We start from the raw sequence: 19,357 nt of genomic DNA on the forward strand, positions 1-19,357 counted from the left end.
CCTACGAGGCCCATGAGACTGTGTAGAGATGTGAATTGAATAGGACTGTGACTGAAAATGTTCCTCCCTACGAGGCCCATGAGACTGTGTAGAGATGTGAATTGAATAGGACTGTGACTGAAGCAGTGGGACGTTTTTATTTATCTATTTTTGTATTTTGTTTTGATGTTGTTCCCCCTGCCCTTTTCCTCATTGGAAATGTATATTTTTCTACAGTTTACTAACCGTACAGTAGGTGGCGGCAGACACGTTATATTTGTGCAAATGTCAGTATACCAGAGAAGAAGATGATGCTGTTGCATTGTCGTAGAGGGGAACAGGAAGTTCCGGGTAGAAAACGAAAGAACTGTGTAATGTCGTTAGTGGTTGAGTTCGTTTCAACTGTATTATTGTAGGTATGTAATAGCACGTTTAAACTTTATAATGTCGAAAGAATATATAACATGCTAGGTAACAAATTCGTCAAGATATTTTCACGTTTGGTAAAGGTTTTAATTGTATTTGTTATTTTGGGGTCAAACCGAGTGAGTGAAGAACGTGATTAAAAACGTTTTTACAAGTCACTTAGGTAGACTTCGGGTTTGTCTGAGTGTATGAACATAATTTTGTCAGTCATTGCATAAAGCTTCCACCTATTTGAGTTCGTTTTTACATGTTCTTGGTTTTGTGTAAAATGTTGTTTATGAGCTGGTAAATAGCCTCGCCCGAACCGTCTTGATCTCGCGAGTTTACATACACTGTTTCGTAAATGTAAGCTCGCGAGATCAGGATGATTCGGACGAGGCTCTTCAAATGGCTGCTTCAACGGTTTCGGTCGTCTTACGAGGAGTTTGCTCGTGATGAAATGGCGACATGAGGCTGTGTGATGGAGTGTCAAAATAGAGGGAAGCTAACTAAAGTTTTCCTTCACCATTTGGAGAGAGAGGCCAACTGCATGGAATGGCGTCGATTCATGCGGATGAATCGGAGCACTTATCAAACTCATTCCATGGAGGACCAAGTGTCTGCGGGTTTTCGCTCCACCCTTATACTTGATTAATGAATTAAGGTCACTAATTATAAAGGAACTCCGCTCATCTGATTGTCTAGGTTATAATTGAAATGGAGAAAAAAATGTAACCCGCGGAGACTAGGCCCTCAATGGAATGAGTTTGACACCCCTGAAACAATGGAAATGGAGAGAGTTTGAGAAGCAACAGCTGTGCTGGAATTCGATCAATCTGGGCGACATTTCTGATGATACGGAGCGGGAGGATGAGGGCCTAGTATGTGAATGGTCTGTAGTGGAAAGACAGGAAGAACAGAGTAGTAATGTGTCACAGTAAAAAGTTGGGATGGTGTTTGAGGAGACAACAGGGCCTCATTTACACCCTATCTGATTAACCAAGGCCATAAATGAGAATGTGTTCTGAACTAGCCTACCTGGTTAAATAAAGGTGAAATAAAGCATTTAAAATGGTAGATTGTTAATATCGTGTGCTAGTCAGGTTCAGCAAGGGAAGATTCTTCAATTGGAAAATCATAATAGCTCAGAAGCCATGCTAAATTGAAGGGAGTAATCTGAGGTCCCAATATCTATGTCCATGGATGATATTGTTAAAGAACATGTGAAGGAGACAGAGTGGTTGAAGCCTAAAGGTTGATCAGTTGGAAAGAGGGTTAAAGAAGTGAAAGCTTATCAGTGCTGTAGAGGTTTGAGATGGTTTTGTCTGGAAAAGTACAGAATAGGATTCCTTAGCTTCAATGTTAGAGTTTTTGACCCAGCCTCATCAATCAAACAATCAAATGTATTTATAAAGCCCTTCTTACATCAGCTGATGTCACAAAGTGCTTTACAGAAACCCAGCCTAAAACCCCAAACAGCAAAGTGTAGAAGCACAGTGGCTAGGAAAACCTCTCTAGAAAGGCCAGAACCTAGGAAGAAACCTTGAGAGGAACCAGGCTATGAGGGGTGGCCAGACCTCTTCTGGCTGGAGATTATAACAGAACATGGCCAAGATGTTCAAATGTTCATAGATGACAAGCAGTGTCAAATAATAATAATCACAGTGGTTGTCGAGGGTGCAACAGGTCAGCACCTCAGAAGTAAATGTCAGTTGGCTTTTCATAGCCGATCATTGAGAGTATCTCTACCGCTCCTGCTGTCTCTAGAGAGTTGAAAACAGCACGTCTGGTGAACAGGTCAGGCTTCCATAGCCGCAGGCAGAACAGTTGAAACTGGAGCAGCAACGGAGAATCATCACCGTGTTTTTAAATGCCAAAGAATGGAACATGTAGCTGTTGAGTGAAAATATGTGCCAAGTGGCTGGTCCTGTAGTAAGAGGACCTACTGTCAGACTGATTGAGCTTCCATGGCTGGTCCCGTAGTAAGAGGACCTACTGTCAGACTGATGGAGCTTCCATGGCTGGTCCCGTAGTAAGAGGACCTACTGTCAGACTGATAGAGCTTCCATGGCTGGTCCTGTAGTAAGAGGACCTACTGTCAGACTGATGGAACTTCCATGGCTGGTCCCGTAGTAAGAGGACCTACTGTCAGAACTGGTCTTTCTACTAGTCCTGACATAGTTTCGAGGGCTGTTCAGAAATCTTGCGCCCATAAATGCGCTGTGACAAAGGATACTTTAATATTGAATAAAATATACTTCATAGCTTTCATTGGTAAGGTTATCAACAACTTGGATTGTGTAAAGCAGAAATACCAGGTTGAAAGTTATCTTGTAAACTGTAGCAGAGTTGTTGGGGGTAACAGATGTTACTGTCGGTATGGTTTTTGATAAGCTGGATAACATGGGGGTGGATTGTTTCAGCATGATATAGACCCCAATGTTTGCAAACACAGAAATTGATCTATTGATAAAGTTTATTGGGGGTGTGGGAGGGTTTTTGGGGAAGGGGAGGGTGTGGTAGAAGTTAATAAGGATTTCTTGGTTTATTTTCTTAGTACAGAATTAGACAGACATGGACCTTAAACATTTGTTTGCGGACCGCCATGATACCATAGGAGGTCTGCATCAACGGACTTCAGTGCAGGTAGTGCCTCATCAGAGAGAGAACATTTCAGTTGCTCTACAGTTTTGAAGCTGAATGTAATGATTATCAGTCCTTTACATGTGTACTAATATACCATTTCAGGTTTTCCACACGGGGCTTAAAGTAAATAAATATTAGCGCTTGAAAAAGTACTTGAAAGTCCTTGAATTTGACTTGCCACTGTACGATCCCTGATAATTCTTACTATGGTGTGAACGGGAAATATAATTGTTTTTTGTGAGTGAAATAATACAGTGAAGACAAGGTTATTCACAAAAATGTTTACATAGTACTGCCTACAACATACTGCAATCTTGTACTAAATGGTTTTTGAGTCATTTATGCATTTATGTGAATTTAGGAAATCTACTATACATTAAGTGCTCTTATGTTATGCAATTTAAAATGTGTACTTTGTGTCTAATGTGAATGAATGTTTTGTCAATGTTTAGCTACCTGATCTACTGAAATGAGATAATTGAACAAGAAAAAAGAGAAAATATTTTTACAGAATAAAGTGCCAGAACTGTCAAGAAAATAACTTTTGTGTCCGTTTGTCTTTATTACTACAGGCCGACTCAGATTATGTCTGAGGAGGGTAACATCAACAGTGAGGACAAACCCAGCCTGCCTCTCTCCTTCCACACTGAGTAGAAACCTACAGTCACTGGGTCCTGATTGTGACAGTGGAGCCCAGTTTGCACTGCAGGATCCAGAGATGGCATCAGTGAAGCTGGAAGACTGCAGTCAAACACTGGAGCTGAATGTCAACATTAAAGATGAAGAAGAGGAGGAGGAGAAGATTAGAACAACTGTTAGTCATGGTAAGAGCAGGTTCTCTCTATAAGTTATCTTCATAAATTAAACCTCCATAAGTTATGACCCAGTCTATTGCTAGGTTGAATTCTGTAATTCTGACATCACACATCCCCGAAAACCTCAAGACTTCACTGCGAGGCAAAACTTTGTAAAACTTGTACGCCTGCCTTTGCCCACACATTGTCTCAAGAACGTTGAAAATGTTTAATACCCTCAATCACCAAGTTAGGCATACCTCATTTCAAAATAGGCCATGACATCATCACTGTCAATATTGAATTATAATTCTTTGCGTTTTACCAGTGAAATGACCAAGCTGTTTCTGCATGCCAATCGTTCGATCTCAATCAATTTCATGGGAATATGCATTTAAATCTTCTCGAATTACTGTTTGGTTAGCAAATTAGAGCAGATGGTGTTAAATTATATAGACTTCCTGTATTTTGTTTTAATCAAAGCACATTCTGCCTAATGGCGCGCTGTTGAGTTTGGGACGATTCGGCAAACCATTCTAAAATCTCGTAAGAAATGAGGTGTTGTTTTTGTTTTAACAGTAATGTTATGCTATAATATTTGGTTATGTGGACTACTAATTAATCATTAGGTGATCGTCCAAGACATTGATCTACCTTTACTAAACAAACACCATTGTAACGGTTTTCTTCCATAGGTGAAGGAGAGGACCAAACTGCAGTGCGGCTAGTGTTCAACAAGTTTATTTAGACGAAATAAACGGTAACACTATACAAATAACAAATGTGAAAACCGAGACAGCCCTATCTGGTGCAGACAAAACACAGAGACAGGAAACAATCACCCACAAAACCCCAACACAAAACAAGCCACCTATATATGATTCTCAATCAGGGACAACGATAGACAGCTGCCTCTGATTGAGAACCATATTAGGCTGAACATAGAAACAGACAAACTAGACACACAACATAGAATTCCCACCCAGCTCACGTCCTGACCAACACTAAACAAGCAAAACAAATAAGAACTATGGTCAGGACGTGACAACCATTGTGGCGGCTCATTGCTCTATCAGTACTACACCCCTGCAGTCTGCTGCACCGAACTAGTGATTGATGCTCACCTAGCCTACTCTTTTGCCTTACACAACATTTGGTGATGCAGAAATGAGAGAACATGTTTTTATGAAAATCTGGGAATATTTGGCCAAGGAAACATTTCTGGTTGGTCTCAAGGAATGTCACACAGGGAGACTTTTTAAAACAGGATTGAGTGAAGTAGCAGCTAATGCTCATGGAGAGCCTCACAATTATTATTTTTAACCTTTATTTAACTAGGCAAGTCAGTTAAGAACAAATTATTATTTACAATGACGGCCTACACCGGCCAAACCCGGACGACACTTGGCCAATTGTGCGCCGCCCAATGGGACTCCCAATCACGGCCGGTTGTGATACAGCCTGGAATCTAACCAGGGTGTCTGTAGTGACGCCTGCAGTGCCTTAAACTGCTGTGCCACTCGGGAGCTCATAAGTTGAATGAAATTTCATCATCTTTCAGTCTATTTGAGATATTTACTTCCTTTTGTAGCTATTCACCAGCTTCTTGTATGTTTATTGTACATAAATATAAACACAACATGCAACAATTTCAAAGATTTTTCTGAGTTACAGATCATATAAGGGACGGCAGGTAGCCTAGTGGTTAGAGCGTTGGGCCAGTAACCGAAAAGTTGCTGGATCGAATCCCTGAGCTGACAAGGTAAAAATCTGTCGTTCTGCCCCTGAACAATGCAGTTAACCCACTGTTCCCCGGAAGGCCATCATTGTTAGTAAGAATTGTTCTTAACTGACTTGCCTAGTTAAATAAAGGTTAAATCTAATTTTAAAAAAAAAATATATATATATATATAATAAGGACATCAGTCAATTGAAATGAATTAGGCCCTAACCTGTAGATTTCACGTGACTGGGCAGGGGTGCAGCCATGGGTGGGCCTTGGAAGGCATAGGCCCACCCACTTGGCAGCCAGACCCACCTCAGGTCCTGGGCTGACGTTATTACACGTGGTCTACGATTGTGAGGCCGGTTGGACGCACTGCCAAATACTCTAAAACGACGTTGGAGGCAGCTTATGGTAGAGGGACGCTGTGTTCTACTCCCTTCACAGAACAGCGCAAACTGGCTTTAACCAGAATAGAAAGAGCAGTGGGAGGCCCCGGTGCACAACTGGGCAAGAGGACAAGTACATTAGTGTCTAGTTTGAGAAACAGACGTCTCACAAGTCCTCAACTGGCAGCTTAATTAAATAGTACACGCAAAACAACAGTCTCAACGTCAACTGTGAAGAGGTGACTCCGGGATACTGGCCTTCTAGACACTATTCTGGTTAGAGCCAGTTTGCGCTGTTCTGTGAAGGGAGTAGTACACAGCGTTGTATGAGATCTTCACCCGTTTCCAGCTACAAGAGTCATTTACAACATTAACAATGTCTACACTGTATTTCTGATCAATTTGACATAATTTGCATGGACAGAAATGTGCTTTTCTTTCAAAAACAAGGACATTTGTAAATGACTCCAATCTTTAGAATTTATTCATTTATTTCACCACAAGTGGTAGTGTATTTATTTGTATTATTATAAAAAAAATTACCTTTATTTAACTTCCTTAGCATACTGGTTATTGTCCTGAATTTCAGATGACTGACGTGCCCAAAGTAAACTGCCTGTAAACTGTCCAGAAGCTATGATATGCATATACTAGATAGCATTGGATAGAAAACACTCTGAAGTTTCTAAAACTGTTAAAATAATGTCTGTGACTATAACAGAACTGATATGGCACGAAAATCCATCCGGAATGTTTATTTTTTGAGGTCACAGGTTTTTTCAGTGCTTGCCTATGGGATATACAAATAGATAGGACCCAGATTGCAGTTCCTATGGCCTCCACTAGATGTCAACAGTCTTTAGAATGGGTTTCAGGTATTTTGTAGTTTTTTGAAATCTGACAACGCAGTTGGACTAACAAGAAGCTTTTAAATGATGTAAGACACTTGTATTTTCATGAATGTTTAATATTACGATTTTTGTATTTTGAATTTTGCGCTCTGCAATTTCACCGGATGTTGTCGTAGGTGTCCCGCTAGCGTTTGGACATGCGCCCAAACAGGTTAACTAGGCAAGTCAGTTAGGAACAAATTCTTATTTTCAATGACGGCCTAGGAACAGTGGGTTAACTGCCTTATTCAGGGGCAGAACGACAGATTTTTACCTTGTCAGCTCGGGGATTTGATCTTGCCACCTTTCGGTTGCTCTAGCCACTAGGCTACCTGTCACCCGATATGACCAGAAGAGGAATGGTCACCGCTCTGAGCCTGGTTCCTCTCTACGTTTCTTCCTAGGTTCCTGCTTTCTAGCGATTTTTTTGTGGGCACTGTGCTTCTACATCTGCATTGCTTGCTCTTTGGGGATTTTAGGCTGGGTTTCTGTAAAGGACTTTGTGACAACTACTGATGTAAAAGGGCTTCATAAAATACATTTGATTGACATGTATATCACACCAACTGACTGGTTCTTCTGATGTTTACACAGGATACCATGTAGAGACATTCTCTACATCCAGAGAGCAACAGCAGGAAGATCAGAGAGCTAAGAGGTCTCATCACTGCCCACATTGTGAAGAGATTTTCCCATTTCTATCAAAGCTAAAAATACACCTAAAAATACACACAGGAGAGAAGCCCTACTCCTGCTCTGGCTGTGGAAAATGCTTCAAAACATCAAATGAGCTAAAAGTTCATAAGAGAACACACACAGGAGAGAAGCCTTTTTCCTGCCCTGACTGTGGAACTCGGTTCTCTAAACTTAACCACTTACAATCACATGAACGTATACATACAGGGGAGAAGCCATACTCCTGCTCTGACTGTGTAAAATATTTCAGAACATCAACTCAACTAAAAGTTCATCAGAGAACACACACAGGACAGAAGCCTTACTCCTGCTCTCACTGTGTAAAATGCTTCACAACGTCAACTGATCTAAAAGTTCATCAGAGAACACACACAGGAGAGAAGCCTTTTTCTTGCCCTGACTGTGGAACTAGGTTCTCTAAACTTTCCATCTTAAAATCACATGAACGTATACACACAGGAGAGAAGCCTTACTTCTGCTCTGACTGTGTAAAATGCTTCAAAACATCAACTCAGCTAAAAGTTCATCAGAGAACACACACAGGAGAGAAGCCTTTCTTCTGCCCTGACTGTGGAACTAGTTTCTCTCAACTTTCCTACTTAAAATCACATGAACGTATACATACAGGGGAGAAGGCATACTCCTGCTCTGACTGTGGAAAATGTTATAAAACAGCAACTGAGCTAAAACTTCACCAGAGAACACACACAGGAGAGAAGCCTTACTTCTGCTCTGACTGTGGAACTAGTTTCTCTCATCTTTCCAACTTAAATAGACATGAACGTATACACACAGGAGAGAAGCCTTACTTTTGCTCTGACTGTGTAAAATGCTTCAATACATCAACTCAGCTAAAAGTTCATCAGAGAACACACACAGGAGAGAAGCCTTTCTTCTGCCCTGACTGTGGAACTAGTTTCTCTCACCTTTCCTACTTAAAATCACATGAACGTATACATACAGGGGAGAAGGCATACTCCTGCCCTGACTGTGGAAAATGTTATAAAACAGCAACTGAGCTAAAACTTCACCAGAGAACACACACAGGAGAGAAGCCTTACTTCTGCTCTGACTGTGGAACTAGTTTCTCTCAACTTTCCAACTTAAAAACACATGAACGTATACACACAGGAGAGAAGCCTTACTTCTGCTCTGAATGTGTAAAATGCTTCAAAACATCAACTCAGCTAAAAGTTCATAAGAGAACACACACAGGGGAGAAAAAAAGTTCATCAGAGAACACAGGCATGAGAGAAGCCTGCTTACGTCTGCTCTGACTTTTGGGTGAGTTTCTCTCACCATAGCAACTTAACACACCAATGTTTAGACACGGGAGAAGCCTTACTCCTGCTCTGTGGAGGGGTGAGCGTGTAAGTCAAACGTCTAGCCAAAGGCTGCGTGTTTGAATCTCATCAAGCAGGACTTTAGCAATTTAGCTAATTAGCAACTTTGCAACTTCTTACTATTTTTTAGCTATGTTAGCATGTTAGCTTAGCATGCAACTACTTAGCATGTTAGCTAACCTTTCCCCTAAACCCATTTAACTCTACCTTAAACCCCTCACCCCTAATCTAGCTAACGTTAGCAACAACAAATTGGAATTCGTAAGAAATCATACATATTACAAGTTCGTAACATATTGTATGAATAGCAATGCGTAACATAACATATGAATTGTAATTCTTAACATCTGATATGTCCTACAAGTCGTATTATACTGAACAACAATCTAAATGGAACAATTTCAAAGATTTACAGTTCGTATAAGCATATCAGTCAATTGAAATAAATGAGGCCCTAATCTATGGATTTCACATGACTGGGCAGGGGCTCAGGCTTGGGTGGGACTTTGGAGGGCATAGGCCCACTTGGGAGCCAGGCCCAGCCAATCAGCATGAGTTTTTCCCCACAAAAGGTCTTTATTACAGACATAAATACGACTCACCCCCCTCCCAGACAATCCTGCAGGTGAAGAGGTCCTGGGCTGCCGTGGATACATGTGATCTGCAGTTGTGAGGCCGGTTGGATGTACTGCCAAATTCTCTAAAAGGACTTTAGAGGTGTCTTATGGTAGAGATATAAATATTGAGTTCTCTGGCAACAGCTCTGGTGGACATTCCTGCATTCATCATGACAATTGCACATTCCCTAAACTTGAGACAAATGTGACATTGTGTTGTGTGGCCTTTTATTGTCCCCCAGCACAAGGTGCACCTGTGTAATGATAATGCTGTTTTATCAGCATCTTGATATGCTACACCTATCAGGTGGATGGATTATCTTGACAAAGGCTGAAATGCTCATTAACCTCTACAGAGTACCTAACCCGGATCCGGGAGCACCCCCCCCCCCCCCCACACACTGATTAGCATCGCTAGCATAGCGTCACAATTAAATAGTAGCATCTAAATATCATTAAATCACAAGTCCAAGACACCCAATGAAAGACACAGATCTTGTGAATAAAACCACCATTTCAGATTTTTTAAATGTTTTACAGGGAAGACAAAATATGTAAATCTATTAGCTAAACACGTTAGCAAAAGACACCATTTTCTTACTCCAACAGTTTCTTACTCCATCAGGTGCTATCACCAATTCGGCTAAACTAAGATATTGATAGCCACAAACCAACAAACAAATTTATAAGATGACAGTCTGATAACATATTTATGGTATAGCATAGTTTTTTTTTTTTAAATGTGCATTTTTCAGGTATAAATCACAGTTCTACATTGCAGCTGCAATCTGATATAGTGCTGATGCAGCTAGAACAATTACAGAGACCAACGTTATATAACTAATTACTTGTCTTAAAACATTTCAGAAAAAATACACAGCGTACAGACATTGAAAGCCCAACATCTGGTGAATCCAAACAATATTTCAGATTTTTTAAATGTTTTATAGCGAAAACAAAATGTATCGCTAAATTAGCATAACCAGGCCAGCCAGAACCGGCTGGACGCGCCCGACCAGTTCACATGCACGACAGATATATGAAATAACATCGTAAATTGGGTCTTACTATTGCTGGTCTTTCATCAGAATGTTGATCAAGGTGTCCTTAGTCCTGATGAGTCGTTCAATCCATTCACAATGGCAACCTCCCCTCTTCATTTAGCCTGGGTACTGGTCGACTGGCACGGTCCATGTCCAAAGTTAAAAAACTCAAAGAACGGAACACGGCAAAACTCCCGAAAAAATTCTAATAATCTGATTAAACTATATTGAAAAAACATACATTACGGTGATATGGTCACATGTATCAAACAAACTTCGACATGGAGATAGTTTTCATCCGTAACGTCAGCATAACAAAAGACAATGGCACCTCTGAAAACGCGCATCTCAGAAACCGGAAGTTGTCGGTCACGCTAAAGAAATAGGTCTTATTTCACGTCAGTACAAGATAAACAAAAAATTTCTCCTCTGACGTCTTCCAGACACCCAGAGGAAGAAGAAGGAAGTGTGTTTCGGGTCATAGGTCGCGTGACCATATATAGGCAGAGCTTTGAAGCGAGCATACACATCTTGCAATCTTCTTCAGGCTCAGGGAAAGTGCTGTGAAATGACCTGTGTTTGACTCAGAGACAAAATTGGAACGGTTTTAGAAACCATAGCTTGTTTTCTATCCAATGGCATATGGTTATATGCATATAGTAACAGCAATAATTGAATAAGAGGCAGTTTAATCTGTAGAGGCAATTATGCTAATGCGAAACAGCACCCCCTGTATTCTCAAGAAGTTAACAGAGATATAAACAAAGTTGTGCACAACATTTGAGAGACATTAGCTTTTTGTGCATATGGGACATTGCTGGATTTTATTTTAGCTCATGAAACCAACACTTTACATGTTTAGTTTATATTTTAGTTTATTTACTGTGATAGTCCAAACATACTAAATGGAGTGGCACTGATGTTTTTGTATAATATAAAACGTTTTGCTCTGAGACCAGGTTGTCCCTCTGCAGTATTCTGTGGGAAGGAGCTAGTATACCCTTTTTATTTGTTTTTATTGAACCTTTGTTTAACTAGGCAAGTCAGTTAAGAACCAATTCTTATTTACAATGGTGGCCTAGGAACAGTGGGTTCAGATTTGTACCTTGTCAGCTCGGGGATTCAATCTAGAAATCTTTTGGTTATTGGCCCAACACTCTAACCACTAGGCTACCTTCCACCCCTAACATGTATCAGATAGAGATGGTGTGATGATCACTTTTCACCATTAGTTTGGGGGGGATTGTTTTACAACTTTATTTAATGATACACAGTTTATGAAATGAATACATGTGTTTATGAATTGTCTTTAAAACTAGATTAGTTATTTTAGTTACTGATCATGAATGTGTTTGGATAACTGCATTGAAGAAAACGTTATTGATCTGCCAATGGAAAATAAAGTTACATGAATATGTACTGGTCAACCTCTTCTCTTTAGTATTCAGTTCTTCATATTAGATCTGACAGTATGAATGGTTCTTATGGTTGTATTCAGTTCTTCATATTAGATCTGACAGTATGAATGGTTCTTATGGGCTGAGTGCCTGGAGTGTTTTTGTATGACTACAGTCAGGAGTTCTCTCTGACCCTGTGATGTCACCAGCACATTAAGTACATTCATCTTAAGATAGCCAGGTGAGACAACCACATATCACAGTAAATACATTTCTCCTCAATTTGTCAGTGTCACATTATTATTTGTACCACACTGTTGTAACCCTAACCACAAATGTTTTATTTAATCTTTATTTATCTAGTCAAGTCAGTTAAGAACAAATAGTTATTTAAAATGACGGCCTATCCCGGCCAAACCCGGACGATGCTGGGCCAATTGTGCGCTTCCCAATGGGACTCCCAATCACAGCTGGATGTGATTTAGCCTGGATTCGAACCAGGGACTGTAGTGATGCAGTGCCTTAGACCACTGCGCCACTCGGGAGCCCTTAAAAGGTTTGCGCCCAACGTGGGGCAGGAGTTTGACGGCACAAGCAGGGAGCCCAGCCAACAGAGATTTGAGAAATGTTTTGGTATTCTTCCTCAGATCTGTGCCTTGCAACAAACCTGTCTCGAAGCTCGACGGACAATTTATTTGATTTCATTGCTTTGTTTTTGCTCTGATATGCACTGTCAACTGTGGGACCTTATATAGACAGGTGTGATCCTTTTCCAATCATGTCCAATCATTTGAATTTACTACATGTGGATTCCAGTCAAGTTGTAGAAACATCTCAAGGATGATCAATGGAAACAGGATGCACTTGAGCTCAATTTCGAGTCTGAGAAAATGGTCTGAATAATAAATAAGGTGTTCATTTTTATATATTTGCAAAATTTTCTAAAAACCTGTTTTCACTTTGTCATTATGGGTTATAGTGTGTATATTGATGAGGGGGAAAAAATGCATTTAATCAATTTTCGTATAAGGCTGTAAGGTAACAAAATGTGGAAAATGTCGTCAAGGGGTCTTGTATAATGCCCTGTATATGCTTTAAACTACAGATGTACGTTTCTGAAATGGTTAACACAATGACATAATGGAAAATGCATGTTCAATGGTTATCACTGTATTAGTATTATCCACATTAAAACACCTAGGTAGAGCAGTGATTATCTCGGTATTAGTATTATCTCTGTATTACCCACATTAAAACACCTAGGTAGAGCAGTGGTTATCTCGGTATTAGTATTATCTCTGTATTACCCACATTAAAACACCTAGGTAGATCAGAGAGGACAGAGCATGTGGCTTTGTAACACACAGGTGTTTCATCTCCACACTGGGATGATTTTAACAGTGCAACGCCACAAAGGCCTCATGCCGCTCAGGTAGGAGAGTACCAGAAATAAATGAATACAATATATCCCTGGCGTCAATACTTTCAACTGGCTCAGCTCACTGTTACAGTATAACTTTAGTCCGTCCCCTCGCCCCAACCTCGGGCGCGAACCAGGGACCTTCTGCACACATCAACAACAGTCACCCACGAAGCGTCGTTACCCATCACTCCACAAAAGCCGCGGCTCTTGCAGAGCAAGGGGAACCACTACTTCTAGGTTTCAGAGCAAGTGACGTAACCGACTGAAAGGCTGCTAGCTCGCACCACCGCTAACTAGCTAGCCATTTCACATCCGTTACACTCGCTGTTACAGTACAGCACCACCAAGTTCCATTTATTAAGTAACCATCTGTCTTATGTAACCAGAATAACTTACCTATCATACTATTTTGAGAGTCCCAGATTTATATTTACTATGTTACATCTAGTCTATGAGACGAGGCTGCACCTTGACCTACATTATAAACACACAGATCAAGAGGTGTGTTTTCCCTTCAGCATCTGCATGTGGCATAAGCTCACCCACCTCACAGCATGAATCTAAAATAGTTAATAACTTTGGCTGTGAGTGATGGGAGAAAATCTGACTCTTAAAGCAATTACTTGAATCATTCAATGAATGTTTTGTTAACAAACTTGATGATAAAAATGTTTTTTTTTTTTAAATGTGACTTCGCTATGGGGCCATCAATGGGAATTTGGCCGTGCTTCAGCTGAACTGCAGTATCGAAAATGCCCTCTGAGCACAGTGGAAAGCATGCTTATAGACTGGAAGCCTGACCCCTTGAGCCGAGAAGGGTGTAATTGCAGACCGCAATTAGGGGCGTTCTCTGATATCGGGTGTTTCATGAAATCAAGTTTACACCAATTGATGTTCCCCATTGGTCCGTGGCCGTTTCTTTTGCGTTGGGGACAACAGTTGTTGACAAATTTAGCATTGTAGCTAAACCATAACCCTTTTCCAAACCTTAACCTCAGTCTCCTAACCTGCCAAGCTAATTCACCTAACCTGCCACTAATTCTCCTAACCTGCCACTTGAATTATCCTAACCTGCCACTTTAATTATCCTTACCTGTTATGTATGCTATGTTCCTAGTTAAATAAATACTTATTTTTTTTAACAAATTGTGTCCATCAGTTTCATAACACCGGAACTGACCAATGGCGTGTATCAATTGTTATTATAACAGGGAACATCCACATCAAGAAACTGTACAGTCGTGGTCAAAAGCTTAGAGAATGACACAAATATTCATTTCCACAAAGTTTGCAGCTTCAGTGTCTTTAGATATTTTTGTCAGATGTTACTATGGAATACTGAAGTATAATTACAAGCATTTCATATGTGTCAAAGGCTTTTATTGACAATTACATGAAGTTGATGCAAATAGTGAATATTTGCAGTTTTGGCCCTTCTTTTTCTAAGACGTTTGCAATCTGCCTTGGCATGCTGTCAATTAACTTCTCGGCCATATCCTGACTGATGGCAGCCCATTCTATGCTTGGAGTGTGTCAGAATGTGTGGGTTTTTGTTTGTCCACCCGCCTTTTGTGGCTTGACCACAAGTTCTCAATGGGATTCAGGTCTGGGGAGTTTCCTAGTCATAGACCCAAAATATTGATGTTTTGTTCCCCGAGCCACTTAGTTATCTCTTTTGCCTTATGGCAAGGTGCTCCATCATGCTGGAAAAGGTATTGTTCGTCACCAAACTGTTCCTGGATGGTTGGGAGAAGTTTCTCTCAGAGGATGTGTTGGTACCATTCTTTATTCATGGCTGTGTTCTTAGGCACAATTGTGAGTGAGCTAATCCCTTGGCTGAGAAGCAACCCTACACATGAATGGTCTCAGGATGCTTTACTGTTGGCATGTGTAACAGAGTTGGTTATGTTTCCACTTGCCTCTAAAGAAATGTGTATTTGATGTTCAAGCATTCTTATTGGTTAGTTCAATTCTGATGACAATAAGGGGTGTTGTGATTGGCCCCACTTGCAGATAGGGGGAGATCGCGAACGTCAGGTCTTCCCAGTATGAAAATGTGATGCAAGGGATTTTGTCATCGACAGCCATCAACACTGTTAAGCCCTGCACAACTAACGTGCTGTTTCCCATTTAACAACAGCAGAAATAAATGATGCTCAACTGGGACCACTGGCCGAAGTTATTTATTATTATAAAACACAACGCATGGAGAGTACACTATACATCTGTTACACATGCCACAGGATTGATGGTAGCGCTCACCTTGTCTTCTCTGGACAAGCTTTTTCCGGATGCCCCAAACAATCGGAAAGGGGATTCATCAGAGAAAATGACTTTACCCCAGTCATCAGCAGTCCATTCCCTGTACCATTTGCACAATATCAGTCTGTCCCTGATGTTTTTCCTGGAGAGAAGTGGCTTCTTTGCTGCCCTTGACACCAGGCCATCCTCCAAAAGTCTTTGTCTCACTGTGCGTGCAGATGCACTCACACCTGCCGGCTGCCATTCCTGAGCAAGCTCTGTACTGGTGGTGCCCCGATCCCGCAGCTGAATCAACTTTAGGAGACGGTCCTGGCGCTTGCTGGACTTTCTTGGTCGCCCTGAAGCCTTCTTCACAACAATTGAACCGCTCTCCTTGAAGTTCTTATGATCCGATAAATGGTTGATTTAGGTGCAATCTTACTGGCAGCGATATCCTTGCCTGTGATGCCCTTTTTGTACAAAGCAATGATGACAGCACATGTTTCCTTGCAGGTAACCATGATTGACAGAGGAAGAACAAGGATTCCAAGCACCACCCTCCTTTTAAAGCTTCCAGTCTGTTATTCGAACTCAATCAGCATGACAGAGTGATCTCCAGCCTTGTCCTCGTCAACACTCACACCTGTGTTAACGAGAGAATCACTGACATGTCACCTGGTCCTTTTGTGTCAGGGCTGAAATGCGGTGAAAATGTTTTTTGGGGATTCAGTTAATTTGCATGGCAAAGAGAGTCTGCAATTAATTGCAATTAATCTGATCACTCTTCATAGCATTCTGGAGTATATGCAAATTGCCATCATACAAACTGAGGCAGCAGACTGTGAAAATTTATATTTGTGTCATTCTCAAAACTTTTGGCCACGACTGTACAGTAGTTCTCCTACTGGGTGGCGCGGGGAATAGTTGAAAGAGCAATTGGTGCTGAGGAAGCTATGGTAGTGGATGACCCACAGCCGGTTGAGATTCCTAACGTCGTTCACCAGTTGAAGGATACCGATTGTAAAGATGAATTGTACGTGCTGCTGAAAGGTTTTTGGGAGTTCAGGAATTAACATTGGAAGCATTGCAGGCAGTGGTTGAAAAAGTACCTAATTGTCATATGTGAGTAAAAGTTAAGATACTAGAGTCCTTTCCTATTAAGGTAAAAGTGAAAGCCACCCAGTAAAATACTACTTGAGTAAAAGTCTAAAAGTATTTGGTTTAGGCCACAGGTGTCAAACTCATTCCACGAAGGGCCGAGTGTCTGCGGGTTTTCGCTCCTCCCTTGTACTTGATTGATGAATTAACATCACTAATTAGTTAGGAACTCCCCACACCTGGTTGTCTAGGGCTTTATTGAAAGGAAAAACCAAAAACCTGCAGACACTAGGCCCTCCGTGGAATGAGTTTGACACCCCTGGTTTAGGCGGTCAGATGCCGAACAGTTGCTATACCAAGTGGTGATGCAGCGTCAAAACGTCATCAGAGCGCGCAACAGGACATTGTACTGACTACACTCGGTTTGTTGTTTACATTAAAACATTTTCATTAAATCGTTTTTAATCCGAACAAACGTTTTGTTGCTAAGGATTCCACGACGCGGTTAGCCTTTACGGCTGGGACTGCAAGTTTGTGTTCCTTTGTTTTGCGTGGATTCAGTGAGTGCTAGCTGGCTGTACTACAGACACCTGTCGTCGTCGTGGGAAAGACTCATTGTTATCTTTTTGTAAAATAACTGGTTGCAGGAGATCCTGAGGGAAATCGACGAGTATCAACAGCTTTACGCTATGGAGGAACAACATACTCCTTCGTGGAAAGATCCGACCACCTCACAAAATAACTTTAACCCGACAAAAAAAAAAGAAAAACAGATTAATCTACAGACACGGACGATTTACTTAGCAGGGCTGAGGGGGAGTTTGGAGATCAGCCAGAGTGTAATTCTCACGCTCCAAAGAGAAAAACAAGACACTCACAGCCAAGGTAAAAATCCACGATTCCAACATGGATTGTCTACTCAGGGAAAACAGGGTGATGAAGGAGTCGCTACTAGACATGCGTGAAAATCTATTTTTTTCTGGGATTCCTGAGGACGCATCCAATAATCCAGAGGGCGTGATCAGAGAATTCATGCAATCCACCTTGAAACTTCCTATAGAGTCTGTAAACAAGGTGGCTTTCCACTGAGTACACGGACTTGGAGCTCGGAGCGACAAGACCAAGGGTCCCCGACCGATCATCGCAAAATTTGAACACTACCAAAGAAAAGGAGCTGATCAAAAGCAGAGGAAGGGAGTTTAAAGGGACCAAATTCGGTCTCAATGACCAATTTCTAAGGGAGATAAACGAACGTCTTAAGAGACTGTATCCGGTACAAAGACAACAAAGGAAGGATGGTAGGCGTGCCTTTATCATTGTGGACCAACTCTTTATAGATGGACAGCTATTCCGAGACAGCTCCATAACACCGTGACTGTACTAAATTCTACAGGGACTTCAGGTTACGAGAAAACAATAGAAGGTATGGGAACTGTAAAATTATCTGAACATTATGAAGTGGATATGAACACACACATACTCAATTACATGCTTGCTTACACATACGGACTTATACATACAAACACACACACCTGATCACGCTCTCCTCTCTCTCTCTCTCTCTCTCTCTTCTCTCCCTTTCTCTCTCTTGTTGAGAACTGTTTCATAATTTAATGTGTTTATTGTTTGTCTATCTTTTTTATGTATTTGTCTACAAGTTTATATATGTTTACAACAAGCAAGGGGAAGATATCAGAATAGGGGCATTGGGGAATAATAACATATTGTACGGAATACATTTGTACTGTAGTGAAGTCGTCTCTAGAGTAATGCAAGGTCTCTTTCATGATCATGTGAAACGTCAACTGCTATGGAAATGCTGGGTTATATTTTTCAATTATGTTAAAGGTAATTATGATGCAACAATGATGGTGATATGATATGGATTACAATTATCATCATGAATATCAAGGCTATACGCACTACATGTTACACACATAGACACTCAACCATGCACATTGGCAGAGTTATTATTTATTTGGACATCACAGATTATAGTCTTACTCTTATACAGACATTGTACACACTCTCACTATATCCCATCCAATATCATACACATCAACCCACTCCGATTTGCCACACACATAATATCTTGTCTCAATTTTCTAACATCTGTGACATTGGCTCACAGGCAAACAGGCAAGGGAATAAACAAATATTGCTAGAACCTATTTCTTGAATTCTAAATATCAAACATTTGAAAGCTCTAGTTTTGACCTTCATAATACCTCTGATGGCAGTAACTTTACAAGCACTAATTATGGTCAATTTTGACTGGGAATAGTATCTAGTTACAGTAAGGGGTGAAATAAGTATAACCAGTTATATTTGTAATGGTTTAGCAGATTATAAAAAAAGATCTGTCTTTACATAGCTAAAAGAAAAGGAATATAACATATACTGTTTACAGGAAACTCACTCTACATCCTTAGATGAAGTTGTGTGGGAAAAGGAATATAACATATACTGTTTACAGGAAACTCACTCTACATCCTTAGATGAAGTTGTGTGGGAAAAGGAATATAACATATACTGTTTACAGGAAACTCACTCTACATCCTTAGATGAAGTTGTGTGGAAAAAGGAATATAACATATACTGTTTACAGGAAACTCACTCTACATCCTTAGATGAAGTTGTGTGGGAAAAGGAATATAACATATACTGTTTACA

At 40.7% G+C, this 19,357-nt stretch overlaps 1 protein-coding gene across 2 annotated transcripts; it reads left to right on the forward strand.

The window, feature by feature from the left end:
• The first annotated feature begins 306 nt into the window (after positions 1-306).
• Positions 307-9,872, forward strand: LOC129847946 (gastrula zinc finger protein XlCGF26.1-like). Of its 2 annotated transcripts, none has more exons than XM_055915526.1 (3): positions 307-395; positions 3,603-3,854; positions 7,421-9,872. In XM_055915526.1, exons 2-3 carry the CDS (start codon positions 3,749-3,751, stop codon positions 8,797-8,799), a joined length of 1,485 nt encoding a protein of 494 aa, XP_055771501.1. In that variant the 5' UTR covers positions 307-395; positions 3,603-3,748; the 3' UTR covers positions 8,800-9,872. The 2 variants fall into 2 exon arrangements, with proteins under 2 accessions (XP_055771501.1, XP_055771500.1); XM_055915525.1 differs by lacking the exon at positions 307-395 and adding an exon at positions 2,898-3,030.
• The last annotated feature ends 9,485 nt before the right edge of the window (positions 9,873-19,357 follow it).

This window comes from Salvelinus fontinalis, unplaced genomic scaffold (genome assembly GCF_029448725.1).
Source record: "Salvelinus fontinalis isolate EN_2023a unplaced genomic scaffold, ASM2944872v1 scaffold_0961, whole genome shotgun sequence".
NCBI lineage: Eukaryota > Metazoa > Chordata > Actinopteri > Salmoniformes > Salmonidae > Salvelinus > Salvelinus fontinalis.

What these genes read in the sequence shown, in the direction of transcription:
- LOC129847946 (XM_055915526.1), top strand. Translation starts at nt 3,749, where the DNA reads ATGGCATCAGTGAAGCTGGAAGACTGCAGTCAAACACTGGAGCTGAAT. An exon ending in TAGAACAACTGTTAGTCATG is followed by an intron (nt 3,855 to 7,420) that starts GTAAGAGCAGGT and finishes ATGTTTACACAG; the next exon opens with GATACCATGTAGAGACATTC.